The sequence below is a fragment of the Pleurodeles waltl genome, chromosome 3_1 (genome assembly GCF_031143425.1).
Source record: "Pleurodeles waltl isolate 20211129_DDA chromosome 3_1, aPleWal1.hap1.20221129, whole genome shotgun sequence".
NCBI lineage: Eukaryota > Metazoa > Chordata > Amphibia > Caudata > Salamandridae > Pleurodeles > Pleurodeles waltl.
Window position 1 is genome coordinate 557,869,433 of NC_090440.1, and position 23,960 is coordinate 557,893,392.

Consider the following 23,960-nt stretch of genomic DNA (forward strand, 5'->3'; position numbering starts at 1 on the left):
TTAAATACTTGAGGTCTGCGTCTATAAGGGATTTGATGATGTATGTGAGGGCAGTCTTGGCGGGGCGATCACCTCCCTTCTCTCCTCATCGGCTTTATGACAGAGGCTCTCTTTTTCGTCATTTAGCCGCATCGCATTAACAGAAATGGTGGCTTTGCCTCGTCTTCTGCATCTGTTTGCCAATGTTCCTTTGCTGCAGTGCCAATCGGTGTTTCGGGACATCAATAGTTGGCTTTCAGATCTGATCTGCATGTGGAGTAGTTGCCGGGTGGCTCTAGAGAAGCTTTTTTTGCCCATGGAGGCCGGAAGCGCAAACTTGTATTATTATCAGCTCAATTACAATGGTTCATGACCTGGATTGCCACCCAAGGCGAGGTATTTCTGGCCTAGGGTGAGTCGCTCATCAGTACTTCAGGAAGTTGTTGTATGCCATTGCCATTCTTACTCTGGGTAGCTTCGTACTGCTGGTCCAATAATCTTTGCCTCAGGCATTGCACGGTGGCATACTCCCCGTATTTTTCTCTCTGGTGCCTACCTATCTATGCTGAGATCGGGATGACATCTTATAAATCACAGTAGAGTTGGGCTTTTATCGGGACAGTTTCTGATGCATACGGTGCTTCAGAAGGAGATAGGCGATGTTTGGGGTGAGCCAGGCCTACCACCGACCCTGCCTTACATTACTCTGCTGACCTGGAGTTCCATTAGAGACAGAATTACAAATGTATACCGGGATTGGGATGGGAGGTGGGACTGATGCTGCTAGGCCTCCAGCTCTGATGGATTCTGGACTTACATATTGACCTGTCAATTAAAGAGTGATGCAATATCCTGAGCTGGATTCCCCAGGTTTTGAGAAATGCGAGCCTGACACTGAATGTCCATTGCACATATTTGACTCCAGTGTGGCTACATAGGATGTTCAGCACTGCTCCACGTAAATGCCTCAGGTGCAACTTCAATCACCCAAACATTTATCACATGACGTGGCCGTGCTCCGCATTCTGGTAATTTTGGACCGAAGTCTGTGTTTATTTTACAGACATAATAGGCATTCAAAGTTATAGGTAGCGGTGGTGTGTATATCGCACCTCCAATGAAATCCGGTAAAAAGGTAAGTTTGGTTTGCAACAATAGTCTTAAAGTTGGTACTGGTGTTGTATCAGGTATCCTACTACCAGAGATGCCAAAGGCAGTGAGCCCAGGCCCACTGTATTACAGATTCAATGTATATACCCCTAAGCACATTAGTACAGTCCATACGTGGAAATAGTGAATCATGCAATAGAATTCTGTATATGGTGGTTCTATGAATCCAAGGTTTAAGTGTAAAAGGGTCCTTAGCATATTCTGAGGTACATCACATCATCTAGACAGCATGTCAACACCTGTTTCATCACTAAAAATAACTTTTTCGAGGCTGTATATAAGAAAAATAAGATACAAGTACATTGTAAGGACAGGGATAATGTAAGGTATCATATACTCAAATATTTGACAGATAACATGCAAGGCTTTATTGTGCCGTCATGTGAGATAATCTGTATCTTAAAGAAAGCCTCATAGTACAGAGACTGGTTAAGATACACCATATAGCAGTAAAAGTGTGACACCTGCTGATGGACAGTCTATAAGTGTACTTAGACAAGTGTAATAAGATAATATGAAATCATACCAGGTCAGTGAAAGAAACCCTGTAACCAAATTAGAAAGTCCAAGTGCAACAAGAATGAAAAGATAAGGCATCAGCTTACCGAAAGTGTAAACATCACAACAGATAAATGTGGTACGACAAACTACTCTAATACTTACATTGAGATATGCTTGGTGGAATGGAGAGAGAACAAATTTAACAAATGCCATCCAAAGCTATATGCTGCTTCATATAAAATGGCAAATTAGTCCAAAGAAATTAACCTATTCGGTTCAGGCGAGATAACTGAAATGTCGTTATAACGGATTATTCCGGCCCAAAGGTGACTTATATCCTATCTGCCGTTTTACAAGTTCCAAAGGATCTAATGGAACTTGTAATACGGCAGGTGGGAGATCGTCACGTTTGGAATGGAGTAATCCCCTCCGACAAGGTCGTAATCAGGCCCATAGTGACTGTAAGTCCCATATTTAGATTCGTAAAACAAAGATATGGGTAACTCAGATCAGTACTGTCACAGGCAATGGAGTAGAATTTGAAAGGAAAATAATAATACTTGGTTAGGTAAACTCCAGAGACAGTGACTACAGTTAGCCGTAATCGGCATCAAACTCAGTATTGAAAATTAGGTTGCTTCATTCATAACTTGACCTCTTTCCTTCCTGGACCTCTTCTTTTGTTGACTTTTTGCACACTCACTATTTCACTAAATTCTATTCTCCTTAGTAATTTACACAGAGGTGCTCCTTATACTTTAGTTATCCTTGATGGGTCCTTTAAGCAGATCTAAATGATATAAATGTAACTCTAGGTTCCTTGACTCCGTCCTTCATAGTTCACAACCGATCTGTTATTTTCTTGCATATGTAACTTCTAGTTTTGTGTCCTAAACACCCTTACAATATGGCCACCATTCCTAACATCCTTTCTTGTCCTAAACACTGTTACACTATGGCCACCATTCCCATCTCCATATCTACATGGAGATGCTCCTGACTATTCTTTAGTAATCAGAGTGATAGGTCCTATAGTGCATCCAAACATAACTTAAGGTTTCTTGACTTAATTTTTAATAATTTGCAACCGATCCGTTACTAGTTGCAAATGCAACTTCTAGTTTCTCGTCCTTAACATCATTACAATATGGCTGCCATTCCTACTGCCGTACAGTCCACTCTTTATATGCAGCAACCATGTGGATATGTAAACAATAGATGCTGTGGCGTCTTTTGGTGTACTTGAGACCCAGACGCGAACACTACAATAAGTCACAGGTAGTAGAGACCCTTTTGGGGTCCCTACATTATTTGTTTTGCAATTATACTTTTGCTCACCCACTCCCCCTTTTTCGTTTACAACAGGTAACAGCGTATCAAGGCTTAAGCTTTCAGTTAACTCTGTCCTCACTCAGAATGCGGATATAACCACCATAACATACAATAGCCCTAACTTGGACCCATCTTCAACTATATTTGGCCAGGTTTAGTGTCGTCACTTTCTTACAATTGTGTCCCTGTTTTTCAGAGTTTTAACAACCAGACTGGTTTATTTCCCACAAGAATTACTTGCTACTAGAATCATGTCCGTACAGGTACTTTCTGTGATGCTAGGTCTTTACCTCATTTTCAATACTGACTTTGATGCCGATTACGGCTAATTGTATAGTCGTAGTTTCTGGAGTTTACCTAACCAAGTATTATTATTTTCCTTTCAAATTCCACTCCATTGCCTATGCTTTGCATAAATCCTCTCACTTTGAAGTCAGAGAAAGAAAAATAAACACTAAGTTCCCACCGAAGACAGAGCCTGACATTTGACCTTGTTCTTTGAATGCATAGCAAATGTGATGAGATAAGAACAAGATTTACATGCCTATTTACAGAAAGGGAGCACTAGGAAGGATACTGTAAATAAGGTTTGAGCAAGGGAAGGGACAAACTCAGGCTGCATAGCCTAAAACAAATAAAGCCAGCAAATTGAATGCAACGAAATGTGAGTTACAAACCACAACATCAATGGCAAGCAATGGGAAGAATGTATTCCCAAGGAAGCTCTATGATTGTACTTAAAGTGACAGCCGTGGGATACTTTGTGGGGAAATGTCCAGTATTTTAGTCCAGTCCGTATCTTGCAGAGGTTTGACCACATCAATCACCCAGGTAGCATGACGAGAAGACCTGGAGTGGTTTCAGTCAGGAAAGGTCTGTACACCCATTCTATCAATTTGCCACCAGTGCCTATGGTGTAGAGCTTCTGGCACACCTCATGTAGGGTTAGTGCTAGGTGGCAGACATGAAATAGGGCATTTAATGATTGTTTAAGGTGGTTATAAGTAAGGAGTTGACCAGGGTGAAGATGGTAGTCTAACACAAGGGTTTGGAAATTTAGTAGCTCGCAGTCCAGAAACAAATCCCCCAATTTTAAGACACCTGCAGCTGGCCACTGATGGAGTTGCTCTGGGCACAGCCATCCTGTGTGAGTGGGAAGGCTTAGCAAAGATAGTGCAGGAGCACAGCGTTTCTTCATGTCAGTGAGTGTACAGGTTCTAACAAGGCAAGAGAAAGCTGTGCATGATAACCCCAGATGGTGATCCGTAGAATGGTCAGTAAGAAACAATGAGCAGCATAGTTAGCCCTCCTTAAAAGTCTTTATGGATAAACCCCTTCTCAAGCAGGGGGGGCGGGCAGGAAGCCAGTGAGGCATCAATTGGACCTGTGCATCTGAATAACAGTGCTCTAAGTCCAGAAGGCCTAATCCACCCACAGTCATAGGTAGCTTTAGAGTGTAAAGAGCTACCCAACGGCGCCCCAGCAACCAAATCAGATGTGTGGCATGTCTGAAGAAGGAAAGAAGGACGAGCAAGGAAAGGCTTTCAAAATAATACTATCATTAGGGTAGCACACCATCTTCAGTAGTGCCACATGGCCAACTACAGAAAAGCAGAATGGAAGACCAAAAAGGAAACTGGGCTTGGAGGGACTGTGACGCTCAGCTGAGATTTCCATCCTGTAAATCAGTAGGAGAATGGTAGATATTCACTAGTTATTGAATAAGTAACTGGGTCATGGTTCAATATGAGGTCTAATCGTATATAAAGGGGGAACCGTACCATATGTTAAAGAAATGCTAATTATATTTTAAATTTTTTACATTTTGCTTGTGCAATTTATACCCCAAACATTTTGAAGATTCTATATGTACAGGAGAGAGCGGGCCATTGCCTTGCACAACCTTGTGCGGGGTCTGGCCCCTGCTCACCTTTCACAAGCACGAACAGTGGACTATGGCATCTGAAGAGTTTTCCAGGGTGTTGCTTGTTCAAACACTTCTGTTTCTCTCCTATCTGCAGAGACAACTCCCCAGGTACCCAAAACCTTCCGATAGTCTTGGTGGACCCATCGTGTCTGATTTTAGGAATTGTCCCACCTTGTTCTTCTCTTCTTTATTTAAGCGGTTCTTAGCAACAACCTCCCATTTGATCTCCATTTCATCCACTCTAGTGCTGTAAGACTACAGACAAGTTGTGGGTACCTCACATCCTGACATTAGGTGTGAGACTGTCATCCACACCATCTGCCCTGCCTCATTAATTTTTTTTTAGGTTGAAAGTCCATGGGCGGTTGGGGTGAACGAGATGTTTTTGAAACTGGAATAAAGTTAATTACCTTAATGTTTTCTAAACTGTTTGCCAGGGGTTTTAAAATGTTCAGAAACATAATCAAAACTGTGTTGTTACTTTCTCTTTAGGAAAGATTGGGTAGATTTGGGAAGGGGTGATGACAAAGTGCTGAAGGGCATTAATTCACTACTGAACAAGGATGTAATGTGACACCTGAATGTGGCATACCAGGAGGCAATCACAAAAAGACCACAGCGAATAAATAGTGCTATGTTAAAAAAGAGTAAATAAATGCACTGATAACATAGTGAGGCATGACCTCTCTTGGGTGTATCTGTAAATCTGACGTTTGTTCTTGAATTTTGTTCTTGAATTTTTGTCCTGAATTTTGATCCTTCGTCCTGAATTTTTGTCCTGAATTTTGACCCTTTGTCCTGAATTTTTTACAGTCCTGTCCAGAATTTGCCTCAATGCAGGTGGTAACCCTAAAATACCTTGACCTGGCTCTTGCATTAGTGAAACGAACGATTGTTATGAATTGGAGCGCGGCCTCCTCTCCTTTCCTACCTGTCTGGAAATTCGATATCCTTCGCTGGGCACGTGCCGAAGGCGATGTGAAGCAGAGGCTGCGATCCAAGGATACAAGGCCAAACAGGGCACACAAATGATGGGGTGAGACATAATACTATCAGCCCTGGAACCGGACTCAGACATACCGCTGTCGTAACATGTAAACCCTCCCCCCACTTTCGCCCTGCCTATGCACGCATTCTGCCTATGGGACCTGCTGGCCACTGTACAACTCTTTCCTAAGGAGCCTATGACCACTGATGCCCCTCGGCGCCTACCTCACTGCCAGTATGGTTGGTTGTGTGACCGTCCTCATCATGCTGGGAAATTATATTGTTTAATATGTTCTAGCGTAATCCACATGGCATGTAACGCAGCATGTCCTGCGTTATTCTTCTGTGAATGACCTCCATGGACCATGGACCTGTTTGCTATTTATAATGGTCGATAACTCTATGGAGCCCCGCAAACGGTGGCTGGCTATGTGTCTTTTCCACCTTTGTTTGTAATGTATTCAACATTTTCAGTAATTAAAAAAAAAGATTAGTGCCACTTGAATCAAAAAGGCACAGTTTCCACGTCTTGGAGACAAACCGAGGAGATAAATGGTCGGAGCGATGGTCATGGTAGGGGTATAAACTTTAAGCCAAGAAATGAGGCCAAGTTACTTGGAATCGGTGCTTAATTTGTAAATAAAAACGTGCGGGTGCCCACAGCTCTGCTTTGAAACGCGCTGCTGCTGCATTTAAATGTGCGAGCACTGAATGTTGAGGCAGCATAACCCTAAAGCCATTTCGGGCCTCTTTAATCCATTTACAGCCACTCCCTACCCCTTCAACTCACTCTTGCGGCTTTCTGCTTTCTCGCTTTGTGACGCTTTTTCGGTTTTCCTTTCCTCCCTCTTCCCCATATGTGTCACTTTTTCGCAGTAAAAGCCTGATGCAGAAAACTAAGTGCCGCCCCTCTAAGTGTCGGTGCCCCGCACCGGAAACCACCAGCTCACTTTTAGCACTGCTTGGAATCCCCTATGAACTAAGCGCAGTGGGTTGATCGTGACCAGACCCTTTACTGACAGATAAAGGAGGACACCTTTAGCAGGAGAGACATGCTCCTGTCGTCATAGTTAAATTACTAAAATCACCTCTGAATTCTGAATCCCTTTGGGGCCACTGAAATTTGTGGCCACTGACATTTCTGTCTGTGTGGACATTCACTCAGGGCGAGCTTTGTTAAGGGCAATGAAAAAGCATCAATCAGTCATGGATACCAGGCTTCAAATGCAGTCCAGTAGGTAGATTAAGAGTGGCATTCCCTCATTTTCTAACAGTTAGCTCACCCAAATCTATAAATGGACTTAACGTGGCATCGATAGAGCGACTGTATGTGCAGCAGTTATACAGTAAAATCCATGCATCATACACATGTACCAGGCCCCGCTTCTTGTACTACACGGCCAGGTACTTAGGCAACGCTTTGTACCCACAATCATCCAGTCCCCGAGAACTCCGAATGTTGGCATACATTCCCTATCTACCCACTGCACCGTGGGCATCTTCTGAAATGTGTGTTTCCTCTATCTGTGCTGGATCGAGGTTCTTAAGGCTAGAAACTGGAACTAATTTGGTGATCTAATGTTGTGGTTAAGCCAATTTACATTTAATGAGACCACATTCAGATCTCCTGTCCCCCTTCTGTGTTCTAGTGTAAGACTCTCATACTGCCACAGTATTTTGTTTCAACATTCTCTTCGGTGACCCTTTCTAATTAAACCCCAAGAATGTACGATTTTCTGGTACTCCATCGTATTGAACTTGTGTTTTGTGCACACTGCAGACTTCAGTATCGCTCCCTAGTCAATGCTTAGTTTCTATGGGGCCCAAAGTTTTTCTCAGAATCCTTTCGCCTCCCCGTCTCAATATCAGGATTGCACATGCTGCTAGTCGATGTCACCTCATGCCTTTGTCATCCACCACCCTACACTTCTTGCATCTTCATCTCACTTTTGCAGATTCTCTTTCATCCATGTTTTCTCCCCATGTCACTGTTTTATCATCTTTCTCTGCTTTTTTCTTCCTTGTTCTTGGTCAAAGTCTAATGATGAAACATAAGTCCTGGTTTCCAAAAATGAATGCCCATGAGCCCCACCTGCAACCACCAGCTCAAATTAAGCACTTTAGAACCTAGCAGAATTATACAAATAATCCAGGTGAGCACCAAAGAATAACACTGTTTACCTCAAATACACACGCCATTATGCGTAATCCTTATGTGCCCTCTTGTCGTTACTAAGCAAGACAGTGAATACCTTAATAATCTACACAACATAATATTCTCCCCCCTTTGCCCTTACTCATGAAGCACCATACCCCTTCTACATAGCAATGTTTTTTGGGAGAACGACAAATGCATGGCAAGTCATTGTCTTTCTTCCTTTGTCTTTCTTAGTGTTGCACCTGTGTAAGTTTCTTTACAGGTTCACAAATCAACATGGTGATCACCTCTGCATCATGTGGCACTTTTGGAATTCCCAGGGTGGACTAGGTCTTTCTTTGTGGCTTTGCAGGTTTTCCTCGTTCCAAGAAGGCTGCTCAGCTGCCCTGGGACTGGTATGTATGTGTGCCCAGTGCCAGGCCTCCTCTTGTCTTTGCCACATCTCAGGATATCAGCTGTATGCAACATACAGCAATGTTTTGACTGGCCCTGTAAATTGCCTATTTGACTCCATCTGTGTCCCTCACCTTCCTTTACTCACTTCATCTGGATTCTGCATGCATGATCCTGATCTCAGTAGCTCATGCCAGGGAGTGTTTCACATGAGGATATTAAATCCCTTTGGCAGAGACCAGGGAGACTGGAGCCAAAGTCATGAACCCTTTATGGGCAATTGTGACTCACAGCCACAGTTTCAAAACGTTACTCTCCTAGTGTGGAAGTGGGATGAGATTTTCCTTCTCACAGCTGATCCCCACCAGTGGCGGCATTATTGTGTGCAAGTGTCGATGTTCTGACACTTGTATGTACCGTTAATTCATGATTTATTCTGGAGAAATCTTTGCAAACTAGGCCCCTGGGTTGAGATGCACCATAACCTCAGCACAAAGGTTTCATCTTGAGTCAGCAGACGCCACACATTCCAGCGTATACCCTAATTCCACCCTTGTCTTTTAAATCTGCCACTGCTCTGGAAGTGCAGCCCTGGTACAAATTGGACATCATGAGAAGATGTGAGGTTCGATGTTAACAAAAGTAAATAAGATGAAATAGAACATAATTGAATAGAATAAAATAGGACAGGCTACAATGGAATGGAATGAGACAGAACAGAATAGAATAGAACAGGATAACATTGGAATAGACTAGAATAGAATAGAGAATAGAATAGACTAAAATGGGACATAACAGGATGCACGCAGAGAACAGAGGAGAGGGGAGCAGAAAGGAGGAGAAGAGAGGAGAGCTGAAAGGAGGAGAAGAGAGGAGAGCAAAAAGGAGGAGAGAAGAAGTGTGGAGGGCAGAACGTAGGAGAAGAGAGGAGAGCAGGAGAGAAGAAATGAGAGCAGAAAGGAGGAGAAGAGAGGAGAGCCGAAAGGGGGAGTAGAGGGGAGAGGAAAAGTGAGGAGAGCAGAAAGGAGGAGAGGAGAGGAGAAGGGAGGAGAAGAGAGGAGAGGAGAAAAGAGGGGAGCAGAAGGAAGAGGAGAGGACAGGAAAGGAGAGGAGAGGTATAGAATGAAATTAAGTGGGATAGAATGGAATGGGATAGGATGGAATGAGATAACATATAACAGGATGGGAACGAATAGAATAGAATAGAATAAAATAGAATAGAATAGAATAGAAGAGGATAGGATAGACTGTCGTATAGCACAGTCAACATACAAGGGCCTAACGTAGGTTCTAGGTGACAACCGAAATATAGCAATTCAAATACAGGAGCCTATGAAGTACATTGTACTTCTCATATACATATAGAGAGCAACAGTCTGATCTTTCACCTTATATTGAGTTTAAATTAAACTTCTCCAATGCTTTCCAAAAACCATTACTGTTCGTCATAGCAGGAACCCTTAATGTCTGTTCATTAGTAAAACCACGACAAAAATATTCCAGTTTCTGCATTTTACAGCCAAACTAAGAGACGTGGGGGGCAAGACTGAGAGCAGGGGGCACATTATTTGGAGGTAGGGTAAAGCAACACACAAGGCAGGGGGACAGCAAACACATTCACTCTCATGGGATAGTGAATAAAAAAAAGAAAAACTTGTTGTTCCCTGAATGTGAGCTGTGGAAGGATACAAACCATCCATTCAAAGGGATGGTAAAAATGCTATGCTACAGGGGGGGGACAAACACAAGAAGCGGAAAGAAACGATGGAATAAGAAGTAAGCAAACGAGAATGACAAGAAAGCCAACCTGCGAGAAGCAATGGGCGGACTCTAACCCCACTATAGGCTTTTGGTATGGTCCACAAGAGGTTTTTTGACTGTAGACAGGTAAAAATCACTCTTAAATTATGGACAAACAAACCAGCACATTTTAGGAGGATCTCTGAACTCCGCCATCAGCCAGTCAGAGGTATGGATCAAATTCAAACACTATAAAATCTCTGTTTTGTCTGTATTGAGGCATATGGTATATATAATTCTTGGCCAGTCAGTTTATTATTGATACTAAGGTTTCAGAGATTCTCTCTCTGGGGAAACTTTATGGAGCCATAACATTAGTTGGGTGTTTTTGGGACCGTGGGTTGTTATTATTCCCTATAAAGTAATTGTATAAACTAAAGATTTCAAAAAAATTACATTTTAGGTTTGTTGCCTTCATTTCTTTGAACAGAGCTTGGTCAGGCTATGTCAAGTCACGTTTATTCAACACACTTCTGCATCTTGGCATCTGTAAGACGATGCGACGATTGCTTGATCATGTTTTCATCAAAATGATGAAACAGACAACATAAAACATATTTTAAAAAGCGAAGGAAAATGCCATTCTGGAAAAGGGGGATGCCAGTTGAAAGGGTGCAGTGATCTTGTACTAAGAAGAGTTTGTACAGAGGATAAGGAAAGAATCTGTGAGTTGCTTATCAAGATACTGCGATATTGCTGGTAGGGTATTTGTGAATAGTGTGTGTGACTGGGAATTAAAGGGGGTACTTTTGGGAGAAGGAGTAATTGTTGGAGGACACTTAGAGTATAAATCAGAAATCAAATGACAATTTTAACTGTAGGATTTCTTTCCAAGCTGCTCCTTAAAGTGTTGGCCGATTGCTTTTCACATAACCTATACATATTCAGTGTTTAAGCTGGTTCCACTTTTCAAGATCAGTTCTCCTTATTTGCCTTATTCACATATTTTAACAATTTTTTTGGCCGGAATAAGATTTTGTGCAACAGGATCATGGCTCACCGATTGTTGGAGGCCCATTACGTTTGGATAGTTGTTTCTGTCTAGTATCTTGGTTGAGGCTTTTTTGTCGTTCGCATCTGCCATTTCTTTATTTTAGCAGTTTGGTCTTCAGCCTCAGTATTAAATAGGCCACCATCTGTAGGTCTTATCTGTGTACAAGGTATTGCTATCTGAATGTTTGTGATTACATGTAGTCTCAGACTGGGACTGGCAGATAAGTAACATTTCTGATTTCGAACCAGCAATCCTAGTCTGGACCAGTGCTTAATTTGTGCTTGTATCCAGTGCTGTGCACCGACACTTATTTTTGAGGGCCGGGGCTTATTCTTCTGCCTCAAGCATTTGCTGCGAGCAAAAAACACGTATGGGAAAGACGGAGGAAGAGAAAAACGAAAAAACATCTCTGGTCTGGATAGTGGTGCAGGGAATTGTGTTTGCATTCTTTATTGGTTTTGGTACATGTGCTGTCACTGACTATCAACATGGTTCAATTTGTATATTGGTTTGGTTTAATTTGATTTATACATTTCATCTGGATTTTATTGGGAGGTGGCTTCAATGATTGGAGAGTGGGTTTGGTTCTTGGCATCTGAAATAGGCTTCTTGTCAATTTTGACTTCTGCTTCTTCCCTTGGAGTCTTGCAATATTTTTCTTGTTTTATTAGAGCTAAAAGTTCAACATGTGAGAGAGTGATTACATCTTCCCAACTGCATCACCCACCCTCCAGGGTTGGAAATGTTACCTTGCCAACTACTGAACTCGATATTCTGGGCCTTCAGACAGACCATCTTATTTCTTTGGTAGGATTTTAATGTCTGAGTGACTCTTTGGATCTTAATGGCCACAGACCGTCTCCAGACATTAAGGATAGCACCTCCAGATGGGTATTCTCAGTGTTATGGGTAAAATAATTTTGAGCAATGAAGTGGGTCGTCTCAATTGTCTTTCCTGCCAACATTTCACAAATATCTATTGGGATTTACCACACCTTGCTGGTCTTCTAGGAGTGTTGTCCTTGGCTTAGCCATTTTCCCTCAAATTTCGAAGCTCCCCCTTCCCCTTTAATCACGTGAGCATGCTACTGGTGTAAGTCATTGGTGGTTGGGATAGATGGCACTACAGTGGCTGCAGTCCATGGGCCATATGTACGAACACTTTTTCCCATAGACACAGAATGGGTAAAAACCTTTGCTACATCTGGCCCCATGTGCTTTGAGATAGTGTTAAAAGTTCAGTACATGTTAAGCATATTTAGAAGACCTCTTCCTCCATTGGTTTACAGTGGAAATTAGCATGAGTATATGCAGATATTCCCATATTGCCAACCATTTTAAAGCTAGAATCAGCAATATCATTTGTATCACTAGTTCTCTGTAGGTTGCAGCAGCATGTAGAGGTAATGGCTGTGCTGTAGTGTAGAACCCTAGGAGCTTTCATCTTTACACCTTGCTGTCACCACCTCTTAGCTCACCACTGAGACATTCCCTAACTTCACTGATGCAAGCTTGTGTTTCACCTGGACATCATGGACTCCAGCCTCTGGCACCATGAACTCCAGCCTCTGGTACCATGGACTCCAGTCTCTGGTACAATGGGCTCCAGCCTCTGGCAACATGGACCTAAGTCTGTGGCACCATGAACTCCAGCCTCAGCCTCTGGCACCCTGGACTCCAGCCTCAGTACCTTGGACTCCAGTCTCTGGCACCATGGACTCCAGCCTCTGACACCATGAACTCCAGTCTCTGGCACCATGGACTGCAGCCCTTGGCACCATGGACTCCAGTCTCTGGCAAAATGGACTCAGCCTCTGGCACCATGGACTCCAGCCTGTGACTTTGATTCCATGGACTCCAGTCTCTGACAATATGAACTCCAGCCTCTGGCAGCATGTACTCCAGTCTCTGGCCCTGGCACCATGGATCAGCCTCTGGCACCATGGACTCCACCCTCTGGCACCATGGACTCCAGCCTCTAGTGCCACAGACTCCAGCCTCTGGAACCATGGACTCCGCCTCTGGCACCGACTCCAGCCTCTGGCACCATGGACTCCAGCCCCTGGTGCCACGGACTCCAGTCTCTGGCGCCATGGACTCAAGCCTCTGGCACTATGGACTCCAGCCTTCGGTTCTGGCATCATGGACCCCTGTCTCTGGCACAATTGACACCAGCCTCTGGCATCATGGACCCCAGTCTCTAGTTCAATGGACTCCACTCTCGGGCTCTAGCACCAAGGATACCAGTCTCTGGCACAATAGAATCCAGCCTCTGGTTGTGGCACCATGGACTCCATTCTCTGGCACAGTGGACTCCAGCCTCTGATCTGGTGCATTGGACTTCATCCTCGGACTCTGGTGCCAAGGACTCCAGCCTCTAGTTCTTGCGCAATGGACTCCGGCTTCTGGCTCTGGTACCATGAACTCCAGCATCTGGTGCCACAGACTCCAGTCTCAGGCTCAAGGGTCTTGAGGTAGGAGTACACTGTGGACTATCAGGGGTACCAGCCGGAATCAGAGCTCACAGGCTGGATGTAACAGCTGCAGCTTGGTGCAGAGGGAGAATGTCAGCATCTCCAATTTTGTGAGGAGTATCTTGAGGAGCAAATCACAATACCTTCATCCACACAAAGGAGCACACACATAAACTTCCCCTGCTTTTGTCTCTTTGGCTTACCCAGTCTCAACTTCGATCAGTGCAGATAGTGAGAGATAAATACTACTAATAAAAGCTTGTACCCTCTTACCAAATGAGGTAGCTTTTTCGAAGAGAGTAAAACTCCTGCTCTTGCTTGAATGAGTAATACTTGAGTAGATGTAAAATAGAGGCATGGCAATCTGTGGATACTTTCTGTAAGATGTCTTGCCCAGTCTCTGACAGGAAGGCCTCATACCTCACATACTAAAGTAATTCTGGTTTATGTTGTAGTCAAGGAATTATGTGGTTATGGATAAACAGAATTTCCAGGGCCTCAGTAGGAAATTCTACTTACCTTTATCTTTAATTCTCCAACATTGGTATCTTTCATAGATTCAGATTTAAAACGTCTTAATCCCCAAAGAGACTTCCACATATGTTATTGTTTTATCAGTTTGGTGTGGCATTGGCATCAAACAGTCTAAATTTACCCACTCAGCCTTTGAACTGATGTCTTCAGAATAAAAGAGCAATCCTGCTATGGTATGGCAATGTCAGAGGTTTTCACTCTCATGGTCGGGGGTTTTCAAGAAAGCAACAAAAATACTAATGCTAGTGAAGTAATCACTTTCTTTCTTATATATTTATGTTTTGTTTTCCTTGCAGAGCACTAAAGTACTGCAGTCCAACTCAGAGTGCTTTGTTGGAAGGGAGACTAGGTCATACAATTGCATACCACTGGATTCCAACCAGGTTGGGTGTCGCAAGTCACTGGCAGGTTTGATACAATTTTTGTGTGTTGAGAAAATGGCTTTAGTGATGGTAGACTCACTAGCTAGTGGGAGATGAACACAGTCTTAGATTATCACTACAGGAGAACCCGTGAGTCTAGAGATGATAGACAGTTTCTCTCCAATTCATAAACAAAATGAAAGAGATAAGTATCCAGGGGCCAGATGTATCAAAAAAACGAATTGCATTTCTTAAATAGCTAATTTTGAGAAATCGCTATTTAAGAAATGCAAAATGGTATGTATGAATTTTGCGATTCGGTAATAATGATTTCTTAAAATTTGCAAATACTATTACCGAATTGCAAATAGAGAATTCGACCCCATTCGCACCTGTAGGCCAATAGGTGCGAATGGTTTTGCATTTCCCAAATTGCGAATTCCAGTTAGGAATTCGCAAATTAGGAAATGCAAATCTGAGGGTGATGCGGCCTAAGGCCCCCTCTGCTGCACCCCCAACATTTTTTTACAGACATGTGAAGCACACACATGCCTTAGGGGCATGTGTGCGCTACATGTCAACTTTAAAAATGAATTGATAATACATTTTTAAAATTTGCACATGGTTGCCACCAAACTTTAATTTGTGGTAATTACATTTCCTAAATGCCCAATTCACATTTAGGAAATGCTTGATACATGTGCTTTGGAAATCGCAAATAGGAATTCTCTATTTGCAATTTCCAATTTAGAGAATCGCAATTTGCGATTCTCTAAATGGTGTCGCAATTTTAAGGAATCGCTATTTTAGCGATTCCTTAAAATTGCACAGCGAATGCCTTTCATACATTGTGAAAGGCATTTTTGCATTCGCAAACGGCCGAATTTTGCGATTCACACCGTTTGCAAATGCAAAAAGGCTTGATACACGTGGCCCCAGATCTCTAAAAGTTTTAAGAGGATCACACTCAGGTGTGAGATTTGTAAGAAGAGCATGCCAGAGAGTAAATTATCATACAAGTATGAATCTCCTACTTAATCTGCTCCTAATGGTGGTTAATATTGTTGATTGTTTCTGAACCTCGAGTTAGATCTGAACAAAGGTTGACCTAAAAGTGGGACTGTAAAATTGGAGGCCCTATGTTACAGCATAATATTTGTTCTCTTTAGAGTCTCCAAGGACACTGGACAAGACCGAGCGCCGCAGAGAGAGCTGGGAAGCTAAGCAGAAGAAGAGACAGAAGAGGCCACAGAGGTCCATCAGCAAGGAGAAGTGGGTGGAAACCCTGGTAGTGGCTGACACCAAGATGGTCGAGTACCACGGAACCGATAATGTGGAACACTATATCCTCACAGTGATGAACATGGTGAGGGAGCTCTGGCAGCTGTGACTCACTGAGACAGAACTATTAATTCATATTTTCATTCAGCGCAAACAGTGATAAGTGATCATGTTCTGTACACAGTTCTCAAAACAAGCCCATCTATATGTTGTGTTAAATATTGTAATCTGTGGTTACAGTAAGGTGTGGTGTGTGGCCTATGTTCTTATTCCTAGGAGAGTCAGCAATATTCCTGGTAAGTTCAGTTGTTTACCACTGGTGTCCCAGAGTTTCGTGTACTATTGCAATAATATGTCTTCATTTACATGTAGCAGATGCCACAAAGCTCAAATGACCACCACCAAAACGTAAAGTGGTATTCCTCCTACAGGCAAATGACAGTAATAGGATGCTTAAGACTTGGCCCAAATTAAAAGATGTCCAATTAACAGGGATAGTTGCTACCATGGTTAGTCACAAAGGAGGGAGGAGAGGCTGAACACATTCCCTGAAAGGGGCCCCTGTGTCCCTGGATCGAGTCAGGGGCCTGCCTCCCGTGCACATTGTACTGTGCTTAGGGGGGGCCCTTGAGTTCAGGTGGCTGCAGGGGCCTTTGGTACGCCACTGACTTTGAGGTCATTTACTGTTCCATCTGTCTCTAGGATCCACATCACAAAGTGGAGGAATAGCTGATGCAGGAAATGAGCTCACACTCACAGTGAGTTCCTCAGGTCACCAAAGCATGGTGGTCCTATGTCATTAACAGCTTGTCGTGGTTCACGTTTTCAGGTGACACAAACATATCCGGACATGGGTAACCAACTGTATTCAGTACCTACTAGTAAACTGGGATGTAGGGTGAGGGTTCAGGTGTGCCTTTATCAGTAATATCTCTTGAACTATAAAGGTGAGAAAGATGGCTAAAAACAGTTCATAATCTGGCCAATCAGCATCATGCTTTGGGCCAATAGTGAAACGGGAAAATCTCCGGGTCCCTTTCAGATTGGAAAAGGAATGATATGAGTTATCACAAAGTTAAGGATGGCACAGGACAGGTGAGGCAATTCAGGATCATCAGTCTTGCAGTGCGGAAATAACTCCAGCAGGTTATCTATCCTCTTGCCAAGCAGACATCGTATGTCTTGTACTGCCTAGATGAGTTCCAAGGTCCTGCTAATTCTGGGCAGCTAAGTATCTCATGGGGATCTTCACACTGGCTTCAGTCTTATGGAACTTTCTTCTTGTTCCCTTGGTCAGGAGTTAGTTCCTTTTGGCACTGGGCAACACAGCTTCTTATTATACCAGAGGAGGTCACAGTAAGAGAGCTCGGGAGTCTTAGGCATGCTGCTAACCAAGTCCTGTTCGACGTCAGACATCTATCTGTGCTTGTGCAGCAGAGCAACTCTAAAGGCCCTTAACAAATAGCTGTTGGTGAGAAGGGGCCTAAAATTGTCTGCTCTTAAAGGATTTGTGATATTCAAAAACTATAACACCAGCAAACCAAGTCTAAGATTATGTTTGTAGGCTTTCTTCTCATGCTTATGTGAAGGAGTGGTTGGGCAGGTAAGAATAGGGTAAGGAAATTTAGATTCCACTGGAGATATTGAAATATCTGATAGAGACTTCTAGCTGCAGATTCCTTACCTTAGAATTTCCTGGCGTCAGCTTGGAATCTGGAATTTTTTGCTGAGCAGTACTCTGCAAGCGCCGTCAGGTGGCGTCGTTCGGATTCACGTGGCGTTGTTGGAACCATCTATGACATCAGAGTCGCCTATAAAGGCACCACCCCGACGCGCGTACATCAGTTCTTTTCCTTTCACGCCGGTTAAGCACAGGTCTGGATTCAAGCTACCCTCTGCTTTTTCTGGCAGGCCTTTTTTCAACCTTTTTGTCAACACTTTTTCAAGTCTGTGTGAGGATGTCATCGGGGAAGACGGGGTTCAAGCCAAGTGGTGCATGCTACTGCACCATGTCAATGACGGACCCCCATCAGGTATGTCTCTGGTGCCTCGACAGAGACCATGACTCAAAGTCATGTTCCGACTGCCAGCCATGGCCCTGAAAGCTTTGACAAAGTGGTCTCTTAACGGCGGCGCGGCAGTCGACTTCGCTTTGCGTGACTCCTAGGAGGTCATGGTCCCAATTGAGTGGGAGGTCGCAGGATCGCTCCAGGAGCCCTAAGTCCTCTTCTTCACACTCAAGGTCCTCCGGACACTCGGGGAAGAGGCACAAGAAGAAGTCCAAGCGGACTTTGACTTCGCCATACTCGTTGGCCGACGAGGTGTCTTGGGAACATCGAAGTTCCGAGCACGGTTCCGTGGAACCGATACCAGGGCCAACTTCAGGTAAAATATGAAGCCATGCACCTCGTATTTAGGCGGGCCGCCCCCGCTGGTGCATCTTCGGGCCCTGTGGGGTCGTCATCCGGAGCCGGAACAACATCGTACAACGCCGATTCTGAATTTGCCGGCGCCGTCAGGGGTCAGATCAGTGCCTGAGGCTTATTTTGATCAGCCAGGTACAGGGGAGGAATGGGTGGGGTCCCATGACCTTTAGAATATGAGTTGGAGCTTATGGATTGGTATGAGGAACTAGGGGAAGCCAGTGGATTGGATGGCTATGGAGGAACAAGCTTCATATGTTATGGTGGTTTGTAGGGCAGCTGAGGTCTTGGACCTAGATTTGCCTACGGGGCCAGTCAGGACTAACCTCCTGACTGAGGTGCTTCAGCCGGGTATTTCCAACATCGGAACCAATGTTACCCTTAAATGAAGCCCTCACTGATGTCCTGCTAGGGACGTGGTGCAAACCCAGCACAGGGGCCCCTGTTAACAGAACAATTGGCCGCTGTCATAGACCAGCTCCTAATGATCCTAGTTTCCTCACCCAACACCCCACCCCGGAGAGCTTGGTGGTCCAGGTCTCCACTTCCCATGGTGCCTTCCCTTCTGCTCCCCCAGATGGGGAATCCAAGAGGCTGGACCATCTAAGGAAGAAGATGTTTTCTTTCTCCAGCCTGGCATAAACACCTCATGCCTATTGGGCCATTTTTCCCATACTTTATGGGATACAGTGGCACAGGTGCTGCTTCAAGTACCGGAGGGTGTAAGGCACACTCTCTCACAAGTTGTTAAAGATGGGAGCGATGCAGCCAAGTTTACAATTAGGTGTGGGTTGGACAGGACCGACTTGCGGGGCAGAGCGATTTCATTGACAGTGGCCTTCAACACCACGCCTGGCTTTGTACTTCTGACTTTTTGGGAGATGTCCAGGCAAACTTTATGGACTTGCCCTTCGCTGGCTCACGCCTATTTGGAGAAAAGGCAGACTCGGCTCTTGAGCAGTTTAAAGAATCTAGGGCTTTGGCCAAGTCCTTGGGCCCCTCGGTGCCCACTCACCAGCAGACTGCCTTTCGCCCCTTTAGAGGCTTTTTAAGGGGTGTGGTACCACACCACCTGCCAATCAGCCACCATCCTCCGTCAACCCAACATCCAGTACAAGGACAAGGTTGTGGTCCCTTCAGACCTAGAGAGTCTGGCCAGAAGTTGGCCACCACCCAGTCCCCCTCCTCCACAGTGCCCAAGTCCTTCTAGTATGATTCTGCAAGACCACTTGTGACCAGTTGGAGGGAGGATTCAATTTCAACCTCCCATTGGCAGTCCATAACATTGGACAAATGGGGCTTGCAGACCATACAAAAGGGCTATTCCCTCCCCTTCAGTCTTTTAATGCCTCTATTAAAAGAATTGCTGATGGAGGATCATTTAGTCTTGCTCAACAAGGAAATTGCAGCTCTCTTGTTCAAGGGAGCCATAGAAAGGGTCCCAATGTCAGAAGTAGGCAGTGGTTGTTATTCCCGCCACTTTCTGATTCCCAAAAAGAACAAGCATCTTCGCCCTATTCTGGATTTATGGCACGTCAATCTCTTCCTCAAAAAGGAGAAATGCAAGAAGCTCACTCTTGCTCAGGTCTTGTCTGCCCTAGACCAAGGAGACTGGATGGTAGCGCTGGACTTGTAGGATGCGTATTTTCACATCCCGATCTTGACGGCCCACAGGCGTTACTTGCGGTTCAAGGAGGGCCACAAGCACTTTCAGTTTACCATGCTCCCCCTTGGTCTCACCAGTGCCCCTCAGGTGTTCACAAAAATGATAGCGGTGGTAGCAGCTCATCTGCACAGGTTAGGGATTTCAGTCTTCCCCTATCTCGATGACTGGCTGTTGAAGGCTTCTACGTCCCAGGCTCTCGTCACCCACCTCCAGACCACGGCAGACCTCCTGCAATCACTGGGGTTCACTATAAGCTTGCAAAAGTCACACCTGACTCCCTCTCAGAAGCTCCCTTTCATCTGAGCTGTTCTGAACACAGTGCAGTTTCAGGCCTATCCTCCTGAGCAGTGAGTCCAGTATATTCAGGTTATGATACCGATGTTTTTGGCCTCTATCCTGGATTTCGGTGAGACAGGCTGTGAGGTTGCTAGGTCTCATGGCCTCCTGCATCCTGTTAGTCAAACATGCCAGATGGCATATGAGGGCTCTGCAGTGGGACCTTATGTTCCAGTGGGCACAGCATCAGAGAAATCTCACTGACACGGTTCAGATCTCAGAGGGAACTGCAAAAGACCTGCAGTGGTGGTTGGTGAACCGCAAATGAATCAGAGGCAGCCCCCTCTCCCTTCCCCAACCCGATCTCACAGTAGTGACAGATGCGTCACTTCTCGGATGGGGCAGCCATCTGAGAGAGGTGTTGATCAGAGGCCTCTGTTCCCCAGCGGAATCTAGACTCCATATGAACTTACTGGAGCTCTGGGGGATCCGACTGGCATTGAAAGCATTTCTTACAGTTGCAAAGAGGAAGATGATGCAGGTGTTTATGGACAACACTACTGCAATGTGGTACTACAACAAGCAGGGCGGTGTGGGGTCGTGGACCCTTTGTCATGAGGCCCTGCGTCTCTGGACATGGCTGGAACAGAAGGGCATTACCCTGGTGGTTCAGCACCTGGCAGGTTCTCTGAACGCCAGGGCGGACAAACCCAGCCGTTGATGCCAAGCAGATCACGAATGGTGTCTCCACCCAGAGGTGGCACAAGGACTCTTTCGGCATTGGGGAGAGCCCTGGTTAGATCTGTTCGCCTCCGCAGAGAACGTGCAATGTGAGCAGTATTGTGCGTTGGAGTTTCCAAGGTGGCAATCACTCTGTGACGCTTTTTGTCGCAAGTGGAATGCAGGCCTCCTGTACGCTTTTCCACCTATGCCACTTCTGCCCAGACTTCTCAAGAAGATCAAGAACTACCAGGCCCAAGTAATCCTAGTGGCTTTGGATTGGGCATGGAGAGCCTGGTATCCCGAGCTTCTGAAAATTAGCATCGATCCTCCCATCAGGCTGCCCCTTCGGGAGGATCTTCTTATCACAGCAGCATGTGACAGTTTTCCACCCAAATCTGTCAACTCTATATCTTCATGCACGGAGATTGAGCGGCAGCAGTTGACGGCTTTTGACCTTCCTCCCAAAGTCTGTAAGGTTATTCTAACAGCAACGAAAACGGTATATGCCTGCCGTTGGAAACATTTTATACATTATTGGGCAGAAAGAGCTATTAATCCTCTTTCTGCTTCTCTTTCTAATATCCTTCTCTTTATACTATTTCATTGCCCAGCAGGGTTCTGCCTAGGGTACTCTCAAGGGCTTTCTTTCTGCCTTATCAGCATACCTTTGATCGCCTGATCAGCCTTCACTGTTCAAATCTCCCATTGTACATAGATGCCTCAAAGGGCTTGTACAAATGTTTCCCCCTACGCCCCTTGTTATGCCTCAATGGGACTTAAATCTCGTCCTTACATTTCTTATGTGTGCTCACTTTGAGCCCTTACACAACTGTCCCCTCTGGCTGCTCACCATCAAGGCAGCCTTCTTAGTGCTAATAACATCTGCCAAGAGGGTGAGTGAGATGCAAGCTCTGTCATCAAAGCCCCCATATCTCACTATCTATCCAGACAAGGTGGTTCTCAGAACACATGCCTCATTTCCTCCATAAGGTGGTGACCCCATTTCATCTGGGTTAGAATATCTTTGCTCCACCGCATCCCTCTAAGGAAGAGGAGCGACTCCACCGGCTGGACCCAAAAAGAGCGCTGTCATTCTACCTTGACAGCACAAAAGAGTTCCGGGTGGATGACCAACTCTGTGTGGGGTACGTGGGAGCAAAAAAGGGTTGAGCAGTGCAGAAGTGAACCATTTCGCGCTGGGTCATTCTATGCATTAAAATTTGCTATGCCCTGGCCAAGAAATAGCCTCCTGAGGGCTTGAGGGCTCATTCCACCAGGGGCAAGGCTGCTACCACTGCGCTAGCATGAGGTGTTTCGGTCCTGGATATCTGTCAGGCAGCAAGGTGGGTATCCTTGCACACATTTGCAAAACACTACCGCCTGGACAATCAGGTCCGAAGAGACAGACACTTTCCCTGTTCGGTCCTACAGGACTTTTTAGTGTAAAGGGGATCTATCTGCAGCCCACCGGCAGGAGGTTATGGGTTGGGTATCTATTCTAAGGTAAGGAATCTGCAGCTAGAAGTCTCTATCAGATGAACAAGTTACTTGCCTTCAGTAATGCATTATCTGGTAGAGACTCTATCTAGCTGCAGATTCCTTACACCCACCCATGCCTCCCCTCTGTGTGGAGTTGTCTAATAGGGTTAGGGTTTATCCCTTTCAGGACCCTAGTTTTGCACAGATTAACTGTTTGTTCTACCCATGACTCTGCGCTTCTAGCGTGGAAGTTTGTGGGTAAAAGAACTGAGATACACGTGCCAGGATGGTGCCTTTATAGGTGATTGTGACATCACAGACGGCTCCGCCAATGTCATGCGGGTCTAAATGACGCCACCCAACGGTGCGCGTAGGGTACTGCTCAGCAAAACATTTCGGATTCCAAGCTGACACCAGGAAATTCTAAGGTGAGGAATCTGCAGCTAGATAGAGTCTCTACCAGATAATGTGTTACCAAAGGTAAGTAACTTGTTCATCTAGACCATCCTAAGTAGAACAGGAAAGGGGGAGCAACAGATAGCCAGGTCCCACTCTGTTCAGACATGCAAAGCTTGGGTAAACAGCTGGGGTAGCCAGAGCTGGGCCATGATCTGCCAGACGCTCATTGTAGTTTGTGTTCTGGAAGGGATTAGGGCTGAATGTCTAGTGCAACCAGATGCCAGGCAAAGCTGAAACCCTGATGCAGCTGGTACATACACATCGATGTTGCAATTGGCCTACATTATGGAAGGAGTCTATTTTTTCACTTGTTTAAGTTGCACGTGATCTGCTGTTGCAGAGGACACCATTCATACCACACACAGTCTCTATGCACAATGCACACTGTTAGTAAACCCAAACACACAACACACACTTATATGGAAGATAAGGTAATTAATTAAGGTACAAAGTTTGAATTTTACATGGTTTATCTGTGCTAGTGCTAGTACACCACGAGATAACACTGGGTTAGCCAGAAAGTCAAATGAAAAGAAAGGGTGATACAGCTATCCACTTGGTATGAAGAATCTACTTTTAAATCTAGAATACATGGATATTTTGGCAGAGGTTGGTTAACCATCTAAAACACCTGATACTTCTTAAAGTTCAAAGAGATTGTGCCTTTTGTTTCTTGATAAAGGGTTCCACACTTGCCCATGACAGGATGAGACAGGAGCCCAAATTGCTTCATCTAGTTAAGTCAAACAGAAAGAATGAGGTAGCGTATGTCAGGTACATACTTGCACGTTATTTACGTATTATAAATGAAATTAAGTAAAAACATAAATTAATTTTCTGGTGTTCAAGGATGGAAGAATAGCCAGCACAACAGCCATGAAAGAACAAAAGTTCAACAATATTTAGTGTCCTTGAGCACTCAGTCGCTTCTCAAACGCTTATTATGTATGTGGTCGAGCATCAAACTTACAATAGAATTATCTTATTAAAACTTGTAAAGCACTTGGCTGCCCCCAGAAGGGGCTTTCCAGAGCTGCCTTTC

General features: G+C 44.8%; 1 protein-coding gene across 1 annotated transcript in view; it reads left to right on the top strand.

Annotated features, from left to right (window-relative positions):
* Positions 1 to 23,960, top strand: part of ADAMTS7 (ADAM metallopeptidase with thrombospondin type 1 motif 7) — a 431,623-nt gene that overhangs the window by 121,854 nt on the left and 285,809 nt on the right. The window contains exon 4 of the mRNA XM_069222951.1: positions 15,781 to 15,977. Within this exon, the coding sequence (XP_069079052.1) occupies positions 15,781 to 15,977 (197 nt within the window). The remainder of the gene's footprint in view (positions 1 to 15,780; positions 15,978 to 23,960) is intronic.